The 18,558-nt window shown below is 45.9% G+C and overlaps 1 protein-coding gene across 2 annotated transcripts in view; it reads right to left on the bottom strand.

The window, feature by feature from the left end:
- Positions 1–2,837: 2,837 nt before the first annotated feature.
- TAF8 (TATA-box binding protein associated factor 8) overlaps positions 2,838–18,558 on the bottom strand; it is a 24,015-nt gene continuing 8,294 nt past the window's right edge. The window contains exons 6-9 of one of the 2 annotated variants that reach the window (XM_019642714.1): positions 15,528–15,675; positions 13,628–13,770; positions 5,407–5,546; positions 2,838–4,884 (exon numbers count right to left, since the gene is read on the bottom strand). In XM_019642714.1, the coding sequence (XP_019498259.1) occupies positions 4,872–4,884; positions 5,407–5,546; positions 13,628–13,770; positions 15,528–15,675 (444 nt within the window). In that variant the 3' untranslated portion in view covers positions 2,838–4,871. Of the gene's footprint in view, positions 4,885–5,402; positions 5,547–13,627; positions 13,771–15,527; positions 15,676–18,558 lie in introns of those variants that run through there. The other variant, XM_019642715.1, reaches the window with a different exon arrangement.

Below are 18,558 nucleotides of genomic sequence, written 5' to 3' on the forward strand. Positions count from 1 at the left end.
TGAGGAGTAAATAAGTCAATATGTGTAAGACACTCAGAACCATGACTGGCAATAGTGAAGTTCTCCATTAGTATTATTCTTTATATATAATTTTAAAAGCAACAGAAAAAGGTCTGGCAATGGAATAAAGTTGTCATTTCTAAAGTGCACTTGCAGACATTCTCACTAAATCCTCCTGATGAGGTATCATAATCATCCCATTTTCTAGAAATTGGTTTGGAAGTTTAGTGACTTGCCCAAACTCTCACAGCTGGTGAATTGTACATACAAATGTCACCAAGCTTTGTTTGACTGAAGGAGGAGGCCTCTAAGGAAAGAGACTTCAGGATTCCAGAAAATCAAAGCTTAGGAATGCCAGCTCCTTTTATGGATTGTTTCTCCCCAAAGCCAGGCCATTTGGTTACTACTGGTTTCTCAGTTAACTCCACGAATCACCATTTAACTGCCACCTGGTCAAAACGCTGAGCATCCTTAGGCTGGGGCTGCTGGCCCAGGAGGCGGGAGGTCTGGAAGGGGCACGCACACAAACCAGGGGGGCTGTTGTACACTTAGGAGATGTGAAAAACCAGTAATACTGTGTGGATCTTATTTGGATACTGATTTAAACAAGCCAACTGCTAAAAACAAAGGCATCTTTGAGACAACTGGAAAAATCTGAATATGAACTGAATATTAGTGGATATCACGAGATTGTTCATCTGTTAAATGTGTTATTGACATGTTGATTGGTGTAAAAAAGAAAGAAAAAAAGAAAGAAAAGAGAAAGAAAGAAGGAAAGAAATAAAGAAAGAAAGAAAGAAGGAAAGAAAGGAAGGAAGAAAGTCTATCGACCTACACAAGTTACGCTCCATACAAAAAAAAAACCCCAAAACCCTAATTTTTGACAAAGGTACAAACATAATTCAATGGAGGAAGGGCAGCTTTTCAACAAACGGTGCTGGATCAATTGGACATCACAGGCAAAATAATGAACTCAACCTAAACCTCATGCCTTATAAAACAATGTACTCTCACTAGATCATAGACTAAAATGTAAAACATAAATCTATAAAAATACTAGAAAAAAAATCTTCAGGACCTAGGGCTTGGTGCAAATTTTTAGGCCTGACACTAAAAACCCAATCCATAAAAGAAAAAAAATTGATCAATTGCACTTCATCAAAATTAAAAGCTTTGCTTTGCAAAAGATCCTATAAAGAGAATGAAAAGACCAGCTACAGCGTAGGAGAACATATCTGCAAACCACATGTCTGACAAAGTTCTTGTATCTAGAATATATAAAGAAATCTCAAAACAAGGAAACAGTCCAACTGGAAATTGGCAAGAGACTCAAATGGACATTTCACCAAAGAGGATATATAGGCAGCAAATAAGCATATGAAAACACGTTCAGCCACTAGCCGTTAGGGAAATGTAAATTAATATCACAGTGAGATATTACCACACCAATCACAATGGCTAAAATAAATAATAACACCAAATATTGGCAAGGATGTGGATAAACTGGCTCACTCATACATTGCTGGTAGGAATGCAAAATGGTACAGCCACCTGGGAAAATAGTGTTTCTTTTAAAATTAAACATGCAGTTACCACAGGTCCCAGCAATGGCACTCTTGTGTATTCATCTCAGAGAAATGAAAACTTATGTTTACACAAAAACCTATCCACAAATGTTCATAGCCACTTTATTCCTAATAGCCCCAAACTGGAAACAGCCTAGATGTCCCTCAGTGTGTGACTGGTTAAACAGACTGTGGTACATCCATGCCATGGACTGCTACTCAGCAATAAAAAGGAGCTATGGACACACACGAGCTGGAAGGCCCTCACTCACTTATACAGGGTGAAAAAAGCCAACCTCAAAAGGTTACAAACTTGGGGTGACCGGTTACCTCAGTTGGTTAGAGCATGGTGCTGATAACACCAAGGTTGCTGGTTTGATCCCCGCATGGGCCACTGTGAGCTGCACCCTCCCTAAAAGAGTCAACTATGCCATCATTGTAGCATGAAAGCAATGTGTAACCAATGACCATGGCTGTTCCCCAATAAAATAAAATAAAAAAAAAAAGGTTACAAACTATGATTCCATGTATATAGCATTCTTTAAGTAAAATCATAGAGATGGAGAACAGAACAGTGGTTGCCAGGCATTAGGGATGGGGAAGAGAGGTGGGTATGGTGATAAAGAGATAGCCTGAGGGAGCCTGGTGGGGACGGAAATGCTGGGTATCTTGATTGTGGTGGTGTTTATACAAATCTACACATGACCAAATTGCATAGAGACACACACACACACACAGGAAATGGTGAAATCTAAATAAGCTCTGTGGATTGTACCAATGTCAATTTCCTGGTTTTGATATTGCACTATATAAGATGCTACCGCTGGGGGAACTGGGTGAAGGGTACATGGGACCTCCCCTAACACTATGTTTCCTTTTTTTTTGCAACATCCTATGAGTCTATAATTATTTCAAAATTTAAAAAAAGGTTAAGGTCTACCAGAAATGCATGATGACATATTTATAGATTAAGTGACCTAGGTCTTGGTATGCTTGAAAAAACACTCCAAGAAGAAAAAATAAAGGAAAGAAAAGTGGAAGAAATAAATAAAACAGAATTGCAAAGATGTTGATAAGCGTGTAAGCTGGGAGAAGGATACATAGGGAAAGTATATACACTTTACTCTCTAATTTTGGGTTTGACTATTTCCAAACTAAAAAGTTTTGGATGGTTCCCAGGGGTACCTAGTCCAACAGAAGGGCTAAACCTTACTAATCTCTTTACAGCTTTATTCATCACTATGACTTCTGAATACAAATTAAGTCCAAAGCTTAGAATTCTGTTTCATTTATGAAGTTTTTTTAATGACATTTTATTAAGAGCTCATAAATCACATTCTTAATCTGGCCGTTTTCCCTCTAAGAATTCCCCCAAAGTTACAAAAAATAGAAATTTATAAATATACTGAGAAGTATGCAGTTTTTACACAATAACAACAGTCGGGTCAATGTTTCAAGTTGCCTAACCATCTCCCAGTGTCTCTCACCCAGAACAGAATTACAGCAGTACCGCCTCTGAAATTCTCGCAGCAGAAATGGCGACTCTTTTCCAAATCCCACCTTTTCCCTCAGCGTGACAGGCACTCAACAGGGCTTTGTCTTAGATGGTGAAAAGAGGAACGGCAGAAATGTTGGCTGAGATGATTGTTCCCAAGAGCAGTGAAGGCAGCAAGCCATGCACCTGCCATGGCTCAAACGTGGGACGTTGAATGAAGTAACTCAACAGGCCAAGCACTGCCAGGAGCCGTATCACACATGCTGAGGGGTCAGCATAGGCTCACCAGACTGCTTTCAACTGGAAGAGTTTCAGGTCACTACAAATCTGAAAAACTCTTTATCTGGTCCAGAGCTGGTTTCTCATGAGCAAGCCCCCTTCAGTTACTGACAAGCAGCTCTTTCCTTCCAGGAGATGGGATGGAATGCGCTAGAGAACAGTGAGCCCAGAGGAACATGGAGCCTGCTGTCAAGTCACCAAGTTTATTGAGTTTTCAAGTTCACCAAGAGCACAGAAGATTAAGAGAAGACTGTGAAAACCGAGTATAAGGAGAGTTCAATGTGGACTTCAGGATGATAACCCAGGGGACTCCTCGATTATCCTGTGTTAACTTCCAGGTGTCACCGGCGTTTTTCTTCCTGAGACTTGGTTTTTAAATCTCTTCCTCCAGAGACCAGCCAAAGGGTATCAGCTTGCCCAATATCTTCCTTAGAGACTTGTTTGGTTTGTCAGGTACATCAAGAACGGAATCTTCTCTTCCCAGGAGGTAAAGAGGTTGAGCAAATTCGGACCTGCTTCTGGAAGGACACCTAGGTTTGGCCTGCAGGCTGCTCTCAGCCCACTTCCACAAGATGGGAGCATGGCCCTCCGTCTGTGCAGGCCTTCCAGCAGATCAACCAGGCTTCTCAGCTTTCCGAATACAAGGCTAAATCCAGCCCTCAGAATCTCATCACCCAACCCCCTGTGCCTCCCCGACCCCCCATCAGATCCTTGTCCTGTTTATTCAAGTTGGTGATTCCTCTATCAAGTCACAGCATAACAAACCCACTGATCTAGGTAGGCTCTTGTGAGAGAAAACTCTTTTCCCAGCATGGGACAGGACATAACATTCCACAGAAAGATATAAACGATAAATCTCTCAGGAGATAGGGTTGCCCTACTTCAGGGAGTTCAGCAGATGCTAATGAGAGAATTGGTGCTGCCCTTACGCATCACTCTCCTCCACATTACGTATCTGCTCAGGCCTCCTGATTCCTGCCGGCCCCTGATCAAGGAGTGATGTGTGGGCCCCCTGTGCCCAACACGGTGTGGGAGGGCTAAGTTACCTTTGGTCAGCTCAACAGGGCACCTGAAGCCCAGGTGAGGAGAGAAATAAGAATGAGGTCCTAGGAAGATAAATTGGTGCCACAGGTTGTTTGAGAGTCAATACTAGGGATCCGGATATCCTGAAATAGAAACTAGGCAAACAGTCTTTCTGGCACTCTCTCTCCTACCACCTCCCCTGGCCTTCCAAGTTCCAAAGGAATCAAGTCTTATGACAGTAAATCAAGTCACCAGTGGTTCCCACGCCCCACAGGATGACCTGGTTGATTAAGCAAGCCTCGTTATTACCATCCGATCTTACTCAACCCAAACATCCAGTGAAAATAGGTAATCTTAATATAGTTTGCTACTAAAATCATGCCCGGTCACACCCAGGCAGCCTTGGCTGGACCATGAGGAAGCCACCCTTTCTTCTTCCCTCAAGTGGCTTTAACTCCCCCAGGAAGGTGGTGTCCACGTCTCTGTACGAGGCAGGCTTCCTTCTCAGCTCACGAGAGGGACCTAGAAAGAAGAGGAGTCCATGGAGCCTGCCTGGTAGGGGCTCCATGTGCTCTCCTTCTGGGGGGGAACAACTTCAGGGCTGTGAGGGTCGGTCCCGGGCTCTATGCAACAAGAGGTACACATGGGAGGTGAGTAAGGGGAGGAAAGAGATAATATCGGGGTGCCAAAACAATGTACACAAGTGGGCACTGCGGTCAGCGTTGCTCAAGCAGTGGTTCACCATAATCAGAAGTGTCTGGATGCTGATGGTAACCAATTTGGGCACCTCTTGTAATTGCAGAAGTCAAACGTGACTTGTATTCATCTTTTGTTATTGGTATATATTGAGTATTACAATTTTAATACAGTTTTCTTTTCTTAAACTGTGTATACGTTTTTTTGGCACCCTCTACATTTCCTCTCACCAAAGTAGCTTGCCCCAAGGTTCAGACCCGCTGGTGAGCCTCTCTTTTCTGCCAAGGAGCAGAGAAGATCACCTCGGCTGGCCAGAGAGGCCTGTCTGCACCCCAGCCTCCAACTCACTTCTTCCTGCGGATCTTGGGCTTCTTCACAGGTCGCAGGTAGGGGTTGTCGATGATGTTCTCCTCCCCATTACGGCTCCCCGGCAAGGAGGGGTTCTGCTGCAGGACAGATGTGTTCTCCTTCTCGGCTCCGGAATCATCCTGTGAGCGAAAGCCGAAATAAAGCAAAACACCAGTGGCATACGGAAAGAGGTCATGCCCATAACAAGAACTACTATTAGTTTTCCACCGAGAAACTGGAAGCCCAGGGACCCCCTTCTTTTCAACGTGCCTATCTCTGTCTCAGAGAAAATGAGGCCCAGGCAGCGGCTGGCTATCAGAGGAAGGTGAGACCAGCTTTGATACAGTGGAACACAGAACACAAAACCCTGAACTCTTGATAAGGGAGGGACATGAGTTAGAAAGAATAGAGACCTGGGAAGGGCAGGAGTCAGGGGCTAAGATTTACATGCTTTAGGGAGGAAGCCCAACCTTTGGGGAGACAAAGGACAAAGAGAAGTGACCCTCCATGCTTTGCAGAACTGAGAGACACAGGGTCAGGACAAATCATGTGCAGAGGGCCTTTCCTGGACCAAAGCTAATGTAAATCATAATATATCTCCCCCTAAATTCTCGACAGTACTGGTACTTGCTACATGGTACCAATGGTCATATTGCAGCAGAGGCCAGAAACCTCTTGAGCCCTGAGGGTTCCCACCAAGGCAAAGAACAGCATGCGGCACCAACATGAGAACATCCCTGATAACCCCCAACTGTGACCTGGGGATCGTGCCTTTCCAGTTTGGCTTTTGAAGAAAGTGATTCTGCAGAAACATTTATAAGTTTACATATATTCAATATGATCCCAACGAGAAAAATTTTTAATCATAATTGTATGTAGACAGAAAAAAGTAATATGCTGAAATTTTAAACTGGTTCTGGGAGTATGGGTGACTGATTCTCCTTTCCTTATTTATACTCTCTTCTATTTTCCAAGTTCTGTAAAAAACGAGCAAAACCTGCCGGGGAGGGGGCGAAAATCACGTGAAGAACTTGACCTCAAAGCTTAAGCCTAAATGACGTAAGTGACCTGAAGCTGTTTGGGCTGCGCCCCCTGGTGACAGGCCAAGGGTTCTATCACTGAGATTACTGTTCCAGACCTTGAGGCAAAAGAGGACCTGACCCCAACCAGGGGGTTGTTGTCAAAATGCAGCAGGGCAATTCCCGGCCTGAGCTGAGCAGCCACTGAGCTGCCAACAGGTGTCAGGAGGGCTCAGCTAAAAAAAAAAAAAAAGGCAGCAGGGCAGAGGGCACTGTGATTAGATGGCACGAAATGCATAGCAGACTCTCCCAGAGACTGCTGGTCTAGGATGCAGGCAACAGGCTCAGGCTTAGTGGACCTGAAGAAACTCGATCACGTCTAGGCTCTGCTACACGCCCTCTCACTGTCCCACTGCAAGCGTTCTCCCAAAGACCCAGTTCCATCCAGCGTCCCTGTGCTTTCTCTTGCCAACACTTGATCCAGTGGGACCACAGGCGACTCTCTGGAAAGCCATGTCCCAAGGTAAACGTGGCTCGTGCCAGATACAAGGTCTGACCACAAGCAGACCTGCCTCAGATAGTTGGCTCCCAGCCTTTCTGAAGTTCTTTACAGTTTAATTTAGTAACTCACCCCCTACCCACCTCCTCTCATGTCTCTATGGTAAAAGCCCTATCTTCAAAGTTACTGGGGGTTCACTTCAACTGTGCCTTAAGTGTTTCCTGAGAAAAAGGATGGGAGTGACACAGAGGTGCTGAGAAGCCAGCCTTTGGACCTCTGCTGGAGGGTACTGGGACTCCCTCCATTTGGCTCACTGTCTCTCACAAGGCCAAAATGTGGGTCCTGAGTCATGGGACACCTTCTCTTCTCCCAAATAGCTTCTGGAAATGCCACTTTCTTGCCTCCTGTAGGGACAGGCAGCCTTGCGATAGGGAAGGATACGAGGAGTAGATAAAAGAAGCAAAGTACCAAACTGACAAGATTTGTTTAAAAAAAAAAAAAAGGGCTGGCTGAGTGGTGCATTGGTTAGGAGTTGGCTTTGGACCCAGCTCTGAGCAGCAGGGCCTCAGTTTGGATCCCACATGCGGGCCAGTGACGCTGTGCCCTCTACAGCTAAGATGGTGAACAACAGCTCGACCTGCAGCTGGGCTGCCGTGAGTTGCTGGCGACGGTGTAGGCTGCAGTGGGCTGCCATGCGCTACCATGAGTGGCCGGCAGCTGGCGTGTGCTTTCAGTAGCGGCTGTCCAATGGCTGGCGAGCAACTGCCTCACCCGGGAAGAGCACAATAATAATACCAACATGGGTCAGTGAAGCGACGTCCTCCACAACTAGACTGAAGAACAAAAAGGACAGCAACTTGTCTGTTCCCCTTCCCCAATTCCCCAATAAAATCTAAAAAAAAAAAAAAAAAAAGTGGGATCAGGAGAGTATGTCAAGGGGTGACCAGTTAGCTCAGTTGGTTAGAGTGTGGTGTTGATAACACCAAGGCTGCCGGTTCAATCCCCGCAATGGCCACTGTGAGCTGTATGCGCCCTCACTACGAGTCAACTATGCCATTGTAGCATGAAAGCAATGTGTAACCAATGACCATGGCTGTTCCCCAATTAAAAAAAAAAAAAGAAAAAAGGGTCATAAAAGGCCCGACTCAGGCAGCACGTGCCCATTCTAACAAATGCCACACACAGGATGACTGCCACCCTGTCTCACGGCTTTCAGTACCATTTCCACGCCAACTCCCACAGGAACCTCTCCAGCCCTTACCTCTCTCCTGACCTCCAGGCTCACACAGCTGCTTCTGCTCAACATCCCTACGTGGGTGTCAAGCAGGCATCTCAAACTTAATGTGCCTAAAACAGAGCTCTGGACCTTGCCCTACATGTGAACAGCTCTTCCCACAGCCCTCTCGGTCACAGGTGATGGCAACTCTATTCTTCCAGTCGTTCAAGCCCCAAACTCCGCAGCCATTCTTGCTTTTCTTTCTCTGACATTCCACATCCAGTCTGTTAGGAAAACTTTTTGGCCTTACCTTCAAAATAAGGCAGAATCTGACCACTTCCACTATTCCTGCTGCGACCATCCTCGGAGGACCCAACCTTGTCTCTCGTCTAGACTGTAGCAGCTTCCTGGCTGATCTCTTTGCACAGTCTACCCTCTGCCTGCGCCCTCTGCAGTCCATAATCCTGGAAGTCCAGATACATCCCCCTCTGCTCCACACCTTCCCACACCTCCCACTTCACCCAGTTAAAAGGCAGTTCTTAAAACTGTTCACAAGGCCCTATATGCTCTGACCCCTTCCTCTCCCTTCCTCAGCCATACCCACACTTGCCTCCATACTGTTCCTCAGGGCCTTTGCACCAGCTGTTCCCTTTCTAGAACATTCTTCCCCAGATAGCCACATGGCTCACTTCCTCACCTCCTTCAAGTCTCTGCTCAAATGTCACCTTCTCAGCAATGTCTACCCTGAGCATCCATTTAAAACTGACACCTCCACCCTTCACCCTGGATCTTCCCCTACTGGGTCCCCTCCTGTCCCCCAACAGCATTTTCATCTTTAATAAACTACATAATGATTTATTTACATAGTACGTTTACTGTCATTCTCCTGCTGCCTCCACATAGGCTCCCAAAAGGCAGATGTTTTGTTTGTTCTGTTCGCTGATGTGTCCCAAGCACTTGAAACATTATCTGGCACTACCGCCAGGTACTAAATAAATAGTTGCTGAGGAAATGACTGGTACATTGTTTATCAAAGAGAAAATGTTTAGACACTGGGATTGCCTGTAGGAGGCGGCTAGTTCAAATGGGCGAGAAAAACAATTTTATTATACACTAATTTAAAATGAATAGTCTCTTTATGTTCAAGTAGATGGAGAAACAAGAAACAGGTTAAATAAACTAACTACCTAACAACAGTCTTTGTGAGATGTGCTACCATCCTCAGATAAAAAGATAATCTAGGGCCGGCCGAGTGGCCGTGTTTGTTAAGAGTTGGCTTGGGAGTGCGAGCTCTGAGCTGAAGGGCTGCTGGTTCAGATCCCACATGGGCCAGTGACGCTGTGCCCTCTACAGCTAAGATGGTGAACAACAGCTCGACCTGGACCTGGGCTGCCATGAGTCACCGGTGACGAAGTAGGCTGCAGCGGGGCTGCAGTGGGCTGCCATAAGCTACTGTGAATGGCCGGCAGCCAGTGTGAGCGGTTGGCAGCTGCTATGAGCTGCTGTGAGCGGCCGTCCAACGCTGGCGACCGACTGCCTCACCCGGGAAGAGCGCAATGATCACAATACCAACATGCACCAGTGAAGCGATGTCCTCCACAACCAGACTGAAGAACAAAAAGACAGCAACTTGTCTGTTCCCCTCCCCCAGTTACCCAATAAAATCTTTAAAAAAAAAAAAGATAATCTAAGAGGCAGCCGGTTAGCTCAGGTGGTTAGAGCACAGGCTCATAACACCAAGGTTGCCGGTTTGATTCCCACATGGGCCAAGGAGCTGTGCCCTCCACAACTAGATTGAAGACAGCGGCTTGACTTGGAGCTGATGGGTCCTGGAAAAACGCCTTCCACAACTAGATTAAAACAACTATTTGACTTGGAGCTGATGGGTCCTGAAAAAACACACTGTTCCCCAGTAAAATTTCTTTAAAAAATAAAAAAGATAATCTAAAATACCAGTTATTTTTATTAACTGTAACAATGTCTGTAAATGCTAACGATTGAAAACAGCCTACAGGTTCGCAGGGGACTGGTTAAATTCAACTGTCATATCCATACAATGGAATATGATGAGGCTGTGAGGAGGGTCAAAGAGGCTCCTTACATACAGACATGGAATGCTCGCCACGATATACCGATGAGGGAAACCAGCCAGGGGGATACCACTTGTGACTTGCTCTTTGTGTTTAAAATAACAATTAAAAGAAAAACTATGTCCCTACAAGGACACACAAGAAACTGGTGACTGGTTGCTTTGTAGGAGGGAGAGTGGATAACGGGGAACAAGGATGGCAGGGAGAATTGTCACCATCCATTTTTTTGACATTCTGCATTTTGAAAAATACGATTACATTTGCCAGTCCAACCAAATAACATGAACAAGTCCAATCGATTGTATATAATTGCTGCTAGAATCCTTTTCTTGAAGTCTTTTGTGTTTTTTTTTTTACAGAAGAGCACATGGTTGCACAGCCTAAAGCAGCAGGGGGGGGAGCAATGGGTGCCATTAGCTGCCATGTGCCAGGCGCACATGATACATATTAGGTCATCTTAGGCTCCCGCTTGCCCTTCGGGTAGGCGTTCCTAATCCTATCGGTACTTATGAGGAAACAAGACTCAGACGTTGGGTAACCGAACCACAGTCACAAATCTGGGAAGTAGCACAGTCTGGGTTTGCAGCCAGGCCCGTCTGACTCTAAGGGTCAGGTCTTCCTGCTCTGCGCTTGCCGTCTGGCTGGGCCTCTCAGTACCCAGGAGCGCTCAGGCAGCTCCTGCCACTTTTTTAGCCTCAGTTCACTCACTGTCATGACCTCACCTACTACCCAGAGTGTTAGTAACACATCTGCAAGCCCTTTCAGGGCTTTGCGCTTACAAAGGAGTGATGATGTTTGCTTAGAAGATTCCTCCTCCTCCTAAGGTGAGCCTCATCTTAGTCCACAATCCAATCACTATATCTCAGACCGAATTAACTGAGTCCAAAACAGAAGTGGAGAGTAATAAGTTTCTCTGTTTTATATAAAGCCATGGGCTGCCAGCCCTAATTCTGAAAGGAGTCATTCAAGCTTAAAGAAATGGTATTCAAGCAAAGGAGAGTTTCAGCAAATAACAGTTATTCAAGTAACCGGCACGCTCCACCTCAGACGGGAGCTGCTGGCTGCCATCGTGCCTTAGAAAACATGAGGAACGCTCAGTCCAGCTTCAACCACTAAGGCATCCTTTGCTGAAAAAAAAAAACCCATCTTAAGGATGGATGGATATGGTCACCTGACTGTAAGGGTCCTGTAAGCCTTAAAGGCATCAGAGCTTCCAGTAGTTCTGGGATTCTCCTTGTACTCTCTCCCAAGATGCAAGAGCAAGAGTGGGCTCTTCTCCTTTTACTTGCCAAGTACAAAACATCGATAACCAGGAACGATCACTCACCAGTTCCGAGGAGCTCGTCTCCTCACCTACCTTTGTCTCTGTACCCACTCACGCCCTCTCCTATCCTGGGTATGAAATGTTCAGAACAAGGCTAACCCTCCATTTGGGCATTAGATCCCATGCCCTGCCACCTACAGAAGAGCATCATTCCAAAATGTGTCGCTCTCCTGCATCAGTGTCACCTCCCTACCAGATCACTCCCATTAGTATACACACATCCGGTTATTTCTTTTATCCTAAAAACCAAAAAAACAACACCTCTCTTAGCGCCTTAATTTTCCCCCCTTTCGTTACCACTTCATTTCTCCTTTCCTTTACAGCAAAATTCCCTGAAACAATTGTCTATCTATAAGTGCTGTCTGATGGCACTTTCTATGATGATATAAATGTTCAGATCTGCACTGCCCAGTATGGTAGCCACTACCCATACGTGGCTGTTAAAACGTGGCTAGTGTGGCTAGCTGAATTTTTAGTTTTATTTGATTTAAAAAGCCAGATGTGGCTGGTGGTGCTGTGACGGGCAGCGCAAGGCTATCCTCGCTGACCCCCATCTCTCTTCTACCGTTCTCTATGACTTCAGTGCAGGCCCTTGCTCTCATTCTTACTGAAATTGCTCATGTCAAGGTCACAAACTACGTTCACAATTACATTGCTAAATCTAACGGACAGATTCTCAGTCCTCGTATTACTGGAACTAACTGCAGCTTTGGACACAGCTGATCACCGTTTTCTCATTGACACACTTTCTTGCCTTGGCCTCCGGGACACCGCACCCTCCTGGCTCTCCGGCCTCTCCGATGGGGCCTTCTCCGTGTCCTGGGCTAGTTCCTTCTCCTCTCCTCACCCCTGGCACAGTGGAGAGCCCAGGGCTCAGTCCTGGCACCTCTTCTCTTGTTTACGTTCACTCACCCCCAAGGAGCTCATCTAGTGTCATGGTTTTAAAGACTATTTACATGCTGGTTACTCCCAAATTTGCATCGACAGCCCTAACAGTTCCTCAAACTCCAACTCATACATCTCTCTCTCTACCTGACATCACCACCTGGATGTCTAATAAGCATCTCCAACATACCTCGTCTCAACCTGAACTCCTGGCTTTCCCCGACACACCTGTTCCACCCAACAGTCTTCCCTTTTTGGAGGAGGCAATTCCATCTTTCCTGTTGTTTAGACAAAAAACCTTGTATTTCTCTTGGACTCTCTCCTTCTCTCATATCTGCTCTGAAAATAATCTAGAATGTGACCAAATAATCTATGTGACCATGTCTCATTATCTTTGCTTCGGCCACCATCTCTCAGTTTACTGCAATGGCCTTCTGAATGGTCCTTCTGCCCTTACCCTCTAGTCTACTGTCAACACAGCAACCTGGCTGATGCTGTTAACAGACCCACATCAGCTCCTGACCCTCCTCTGCTCAGCACTGCCAGTGACTCCCATGTGACTGAGAAAAAGTCCAAGTGGTTATTTAATGTAGCATTTAAGATCTGACTCCCCCATGAGCTCTCTGACCTCATCCTCTCCTACCCTCTCCTCCTTGTTCATGCCTCTCTGACCACCCTCATGGCCCTGCTAGTCTTCAACACAACAGCTCCCACCTCAGGGCCTTTGCATCTGTTGTTCCCTGTAAGAGGAATGCTCTACTCCCAGGCATGTGCAAGCTTTGCTCCCTCAGGTCTTTACTCAAATGTCACCTTCTCAGTTACCCTGTCTAATACCACATCCCCCCACGCCCATACCTACTTCTTATCTCCTAATTTATTGTGTTTTCCTTAGCTCCATGAGAGCAGGAAATTTTGTGTGTTGTTAGCTCCTAATTTCCCAGCCTCTGGAACTGCCTGGCTCTGGCAGGTGCTCATTTCATATTTGCTGAGTGAATGAATGAATCCCCAGGACACGGACTTGCCTCTCAAGCTAGAGATCATGTCACACTTGGGTCATCATGAGCCCATCATGAAAGTCCCTAATAAAGCCTGGGTTAGGTCATGGCGAATTCCCAGGTGACAGGCTGAGGGCAGTGTGGGCTACTTGAGGGGGGCGGTACCCTGAGGCAGGCAGAAGGCGGGACCTACCGTGCTGATATGAAGAGGGAGGTTCTCGGTGTCTGTCTGCTCATCCTGCTCTGAGGAATCCGTCTCTTCCATTTGTTGCATCTCCAGCTCAGATGGAAGAAGAGCCGTCAGGTAGGGGATGGTGAAAGGTCTGGCCGCAATCACTGGGGAATGAAAAGAGAGGCACAATCCCACTGTCATGGAGTCCTTGCAGGTGGCCTAGAGTCTTACGACAGATGAGTGAGCGGCACCGAATGACAATAATGGCTGGCTCGCTCCGAGCACTTACCGATCTCCTATAGGCTTTACACATGCTATCTTTAATCTTTACCTCCATGTACAATTTTAAGTACAATTGCCAATCCCATTTTACAGATGAGGAAACTAGGGCACAGAAAGGTTAACTGATTCTTCCAACACAGAGAGTGGCAGGGTAGGATTTGAACTCAGGCAATGACTTCAGAGCCCACTTTTCTCAAGTATCACTAAAAGCAGACAGGACTAGAGATGAATCCTAGCAAAGCATTAACTTAGTGATCTTGTATCCAAGGCCCATTAACCCCTCTAAGCCTCATTTCTAGAGCAGAGATATTTATCCCAGCAGCCTGAAGGATTCAAGGCCAAATGCTGGACTAGAGAACTCTCTGCATATAAGTGTATCCACTGAGCTAGAGGACACTTCAGGTAAATGGATGTTTCAGTTCTTCCAAAAAGCACTAAGGGTGAGAAGAAGAAATTGTTGATAAAATAATAATAAATGAATAAACGAAAAGTTTCTATGTATACTTCTACAGTAGAATGTGATTCCCAGGAGACACTCAACGATCACTTTTACGTGGTTCAGATATGGGTCCTGCAGTCAGAAAGAGCTAGGTTTGAAAGCTACCCAGCAGCTATGTGACCTTGGGCAAGTTACTTCATTTCTCTTCTCTATAAACCCTAACTTCCTATGATGGTAGTGATAACAGCTCCTAACTCATGGGCTCTCAAGAGGATTTAATGAGATGATGTAAGGGAAATGGTTAGCACAGCATCTGCCTCTTCTTTTTTTTTTTTTTTGCGCTCTTCCCAGGCGAGGCACATCAGTCGCCAGCTTCTGGACAGCCGCTCACTGCGGCTGCTGGCTACACACGGTAGCCCATGGCAACCCACTGCAGCAGGGGCTGCAGCCTACGCCGTCACTGGCGACTCACGGCAGCCCAGCTCCAGGTTGAGCTGTTGCTCAGCATCTTAGCTGAAGAGGGCAGTGTCACTGGCCCTCATATGTGGGATCCGAACCGGGGCCCTCTGGCGTCCCAAGCCAGCTCTTAACCATCGCGCCACTCGGCCGGCCCAGCATCTGCCTCTTAATAGCTTAGCTGCTAATATTCTAGGGCCAGGCACACAGTGAACCCTCGCTGACTGAATGAATCACCCAAAGAAGTCTCCTTCGTTCACCTCTGGAAAAACTGAGGCCTACCGAGATGAAGCGAACATCTAACAACATCTAATAACTAGCAGCGAAATGTTAGTACTGTGATGAGAAATGAAATGAGATGGTACCCACGAGGGCATGGTGAAGGGCAAAGCTTGGCAGATGTCCTGTAACTGCCCTGTCCCCTGATGCCAGTGTCCCTTCTACTATCAGGACTGCCACCTGTACTATGAGTCTCTCTGATGCCTAGGGCTCAGCCACCCTTGAAGTCACCTAAACTCAAAGTACCTCAAGCAGCCAGTCCCAACAGAGGCCATTACTGTTTCAGGGTCATCAGTTAGGGGCAATGCCCCTAAGACCTGGGAAAAGGAGCCAGGAATCTGAAGAACGAGATGCACCTGAGACAAGAACAATGCTTATTCGCTTCTTCTACCACACTGAGAGAAAGGGAAGCTGGTGTGATAACCTCAAATGACAAGACAGGGTCCACCAAGGGGAGAGACTCACATGGAAACGTGCTGACGTCATCTTTGAAAAGACTCTGGGTCTCGCCTGTCTTGGCCATAAAACGGGTGAGTGCCCGCTCCACATCTCGTCTCTGGGACGCAGCCTTCTCCCGCAGGACCTGGTAGTCCGACACAGGCTCCCGGTATGTCTAAAAAGAGAACAGCAGGGACACTAATACCAACGAATCCTTCTGTTCTCCTTGGGTCCCTGCCTTGCTGTTGCTACATCCTTCCACCCTTTAAATTACCCACTACCATGGTTTAGAGCAGATGTTCCTAAAGGGCAGAAAAAAATTGATATAACTATCATTAACGTTTATTTTTAATTTGAAAAATTAAGAAACATACTGGGGCGACCGGATAGCTCTGTCGGTTAGAGCGCATACTCTTAACAATAAGGTTGCCAGTTCGACTCCTGCATGGGATGGTGGGCTGTGAACCTCCCACAACTAGATTAAAAACAGTGACTGGACTTGGAGCTGAGCTGCGCCCTCCACAACTAAGATTGAAGGACAACAACTTGACTTGGAGCTGATGGGTCCTAGAAAAAACACATTGTTCCCCGAAAAAACACATTGTTCCCCAATAAAGTTTAAAAATAAAATAGGCTCTATTAAAAAAAAAAAAAAAGATAATGGCAGGCCTGACACTCCTCTTACTCCTAGTTCTGAGCGCTTTGGCAATCACCTGATAGAGTGAAAAATGACTGAGTCTAATCAGAATGAGAAGTTGGGCCAAAACATTTTAAATGGTAAAGGTCATTTTCACAATGACCAGAAAGTAACTACTCTTTGTGATAGGGAGATAGAATTTTCAAAGGAGGCACTTGGAAACATTTCCACTGTTGTCAATGTTAATTCAAGTGTGTCACCTATACACCTATACACAGTTCCCATATCTACACTTAAACAGAAACAGGGTTTTCTGACATGTTTAAAATTTGAGGGGATTTTGAGCATACTTGTTACAAACATTAAAAATGTAAGACTTGGGGCCAGCCGAGTGGCACGCTGGTTAAGAGCTGGCTTGGGACGCCAGAGGGCCCCGGTTCGGATCCCACATATGAGGGCCAGTGACACTGCCCTCTTCAGCTAAGATGCTGAACAACAGCTCGACCTGGAGCTGGGCTGCCATGAGTCGCCGGCGACGGCGTAGGCTGCAGTCCCCGCTGCAGTGGGTTGCCATGGGCTACTGTGTGTAGCCAGCAGCCAGCGTGAGCGGCCAGCAGCTGCCATGAGCGGCCGTCCAGAAGCCGGCGACTGATCTGCCTCGCCCGGGAAGAGCGCAATGATGGTGCCAACTTGGGCCAGTGAAGCAACGTCCTCCACAACTAGACTGAAGAACAAAAGGACAGCAACTTGTCTGTTCCCCTTCCCCCAATTCCCCAGCGCTGTTCCCATCCCCCAATTCCCCAATTAAAAAAAAAAATCTTAAAAAAAAAAATGTAAGACCTTGTTACAAACATTAAAAATGTAAGACCTTACCATCATTTTTAAGAAACCTGTTTGAGACTCAAGAAGTTGGAAATTGAACAGAAAAATTAAAACAAAATTCTATGAATTACTAGATGAATGAAAAAAGTGAGTTTTGTGATTACGGGGAGCCAATGCTGCTACATATCTTTGTGATGTGCCTTTTCAACAATGAGAGCTGTTAAAGTATCAAAATAAACTGATTTTAGAATTAGACCTCTAACTTATTTCACCAAATATTTAACCAAGATTTCAAAAAATCAAAAGCAGAGGCAATCACTAAAAAGGAGCAAACAGGTTTCCTGAACCTTTAATAAGGATCAGATTATTTTTTAATGTACATTATTTTAATATAGTATTACATTCTAATATTCATGTAAATAAGCATGAATGCTTACTGGAGTATGTGCTTAACATTTTTAGTGATAGAGATACATTATAAAAGAGTTAGAGACTTATGGGGTTGAATTGTGGTCCCCTAAAAAAGAGATATGTTGAAATCCTAACACCACCTCCCACCATCCCCCTGCCGGATTTCAGAATATGATCTTACTTGGAAATAGGGTCACTGCAGATGTGATCAGTTAAAAAGAGGGAGGGTGGGACCCTACTCTAGCATGACTGGTGCCCTTGTAAGAAAATGGCCATGTGAAGACAGAGTTAGAGAGAGAAGGCCGTGTGAAGACAGGAGACTGGAGTGCTGTGTCTACAGGCCCAGGAATGCCCACAGATCACCTACCAACCACCAGAAGCTAGGAAGAGGCAAGGAAGGATTCTCCTACAGGTTTCAGAGGGAGTGTGGCCCTGGCAACACCTTGATTTTGGATATCTCGCCTCCAGAACTGTTAAGACAATACATTTCTGTTGTTCTAAGCCACTTAGCTTGTGGCATTCTGTTGCGGCAGCTCTAGGATACTAATACAGAGACTACTGGTCATGCGCAATGGCTGAATTGCACTGGTGGGTGACTGTTTATTCCTTCCCCTCGTACCCTGAGGTGTGGAGACATGTCCCAGAGGACTTGCTCCGACAGCCCACATGATGCCATATTTGCACCAGTACGTGGCATGGAAGCGGGACAAAGGAAGAGTGCGAAAGAGCCTCTGGGGACTCCTCTGCACACTGAACTTTCCCAAGAGAGGGTGAGACTGCTATTCTGGCTCATGAGAACATAGCTGAACCACAGTTAACAAGTACCATGGAAAACAACTCAGTTTGTCCTCATTCAGACCTAGAACTCAGAGTGATGGTAAGTTTCATCTCATGATATCACCAAGTATGTTTTAAACAACTTTTCCCACTGATTTCAAAAATAACTTTTTTATTACGGAAAACTTGGAAAACCCAGAAAAACCTGTACAAAACAACAAGTTACCTATGGCCCACTGAAAATGACTATGAACATTTTGTGGAATATCCTTCTGGTCTCTTCTCTATGTGGCTGGGTACTTTTGTTTTGGTGGGATGGGCAAAACTGCGCCAGCTTTCATTTCTTGTAACTATACTTTTTTTTTTTTTTTTAGGAGGGTGCAGCTCACAGTGGCCCATGCGGGGATCAAA

This window comes from Hipposideros armiger, unplaced genomic scaffold (assembly GCF_001890085.2).
Source record: "Hipposideros armiger isolate ML-2016 unplaced genomic scaffold, ASM189008v1 scaffold_72, whole genome shotgun sequence".
Taxonomy (NCBI): Eukaryota; Metazoa; Chordata; class Mammalia; order Chiroptera; family Hipposideridae; genus Hipposideros; species Hipposideros armiger.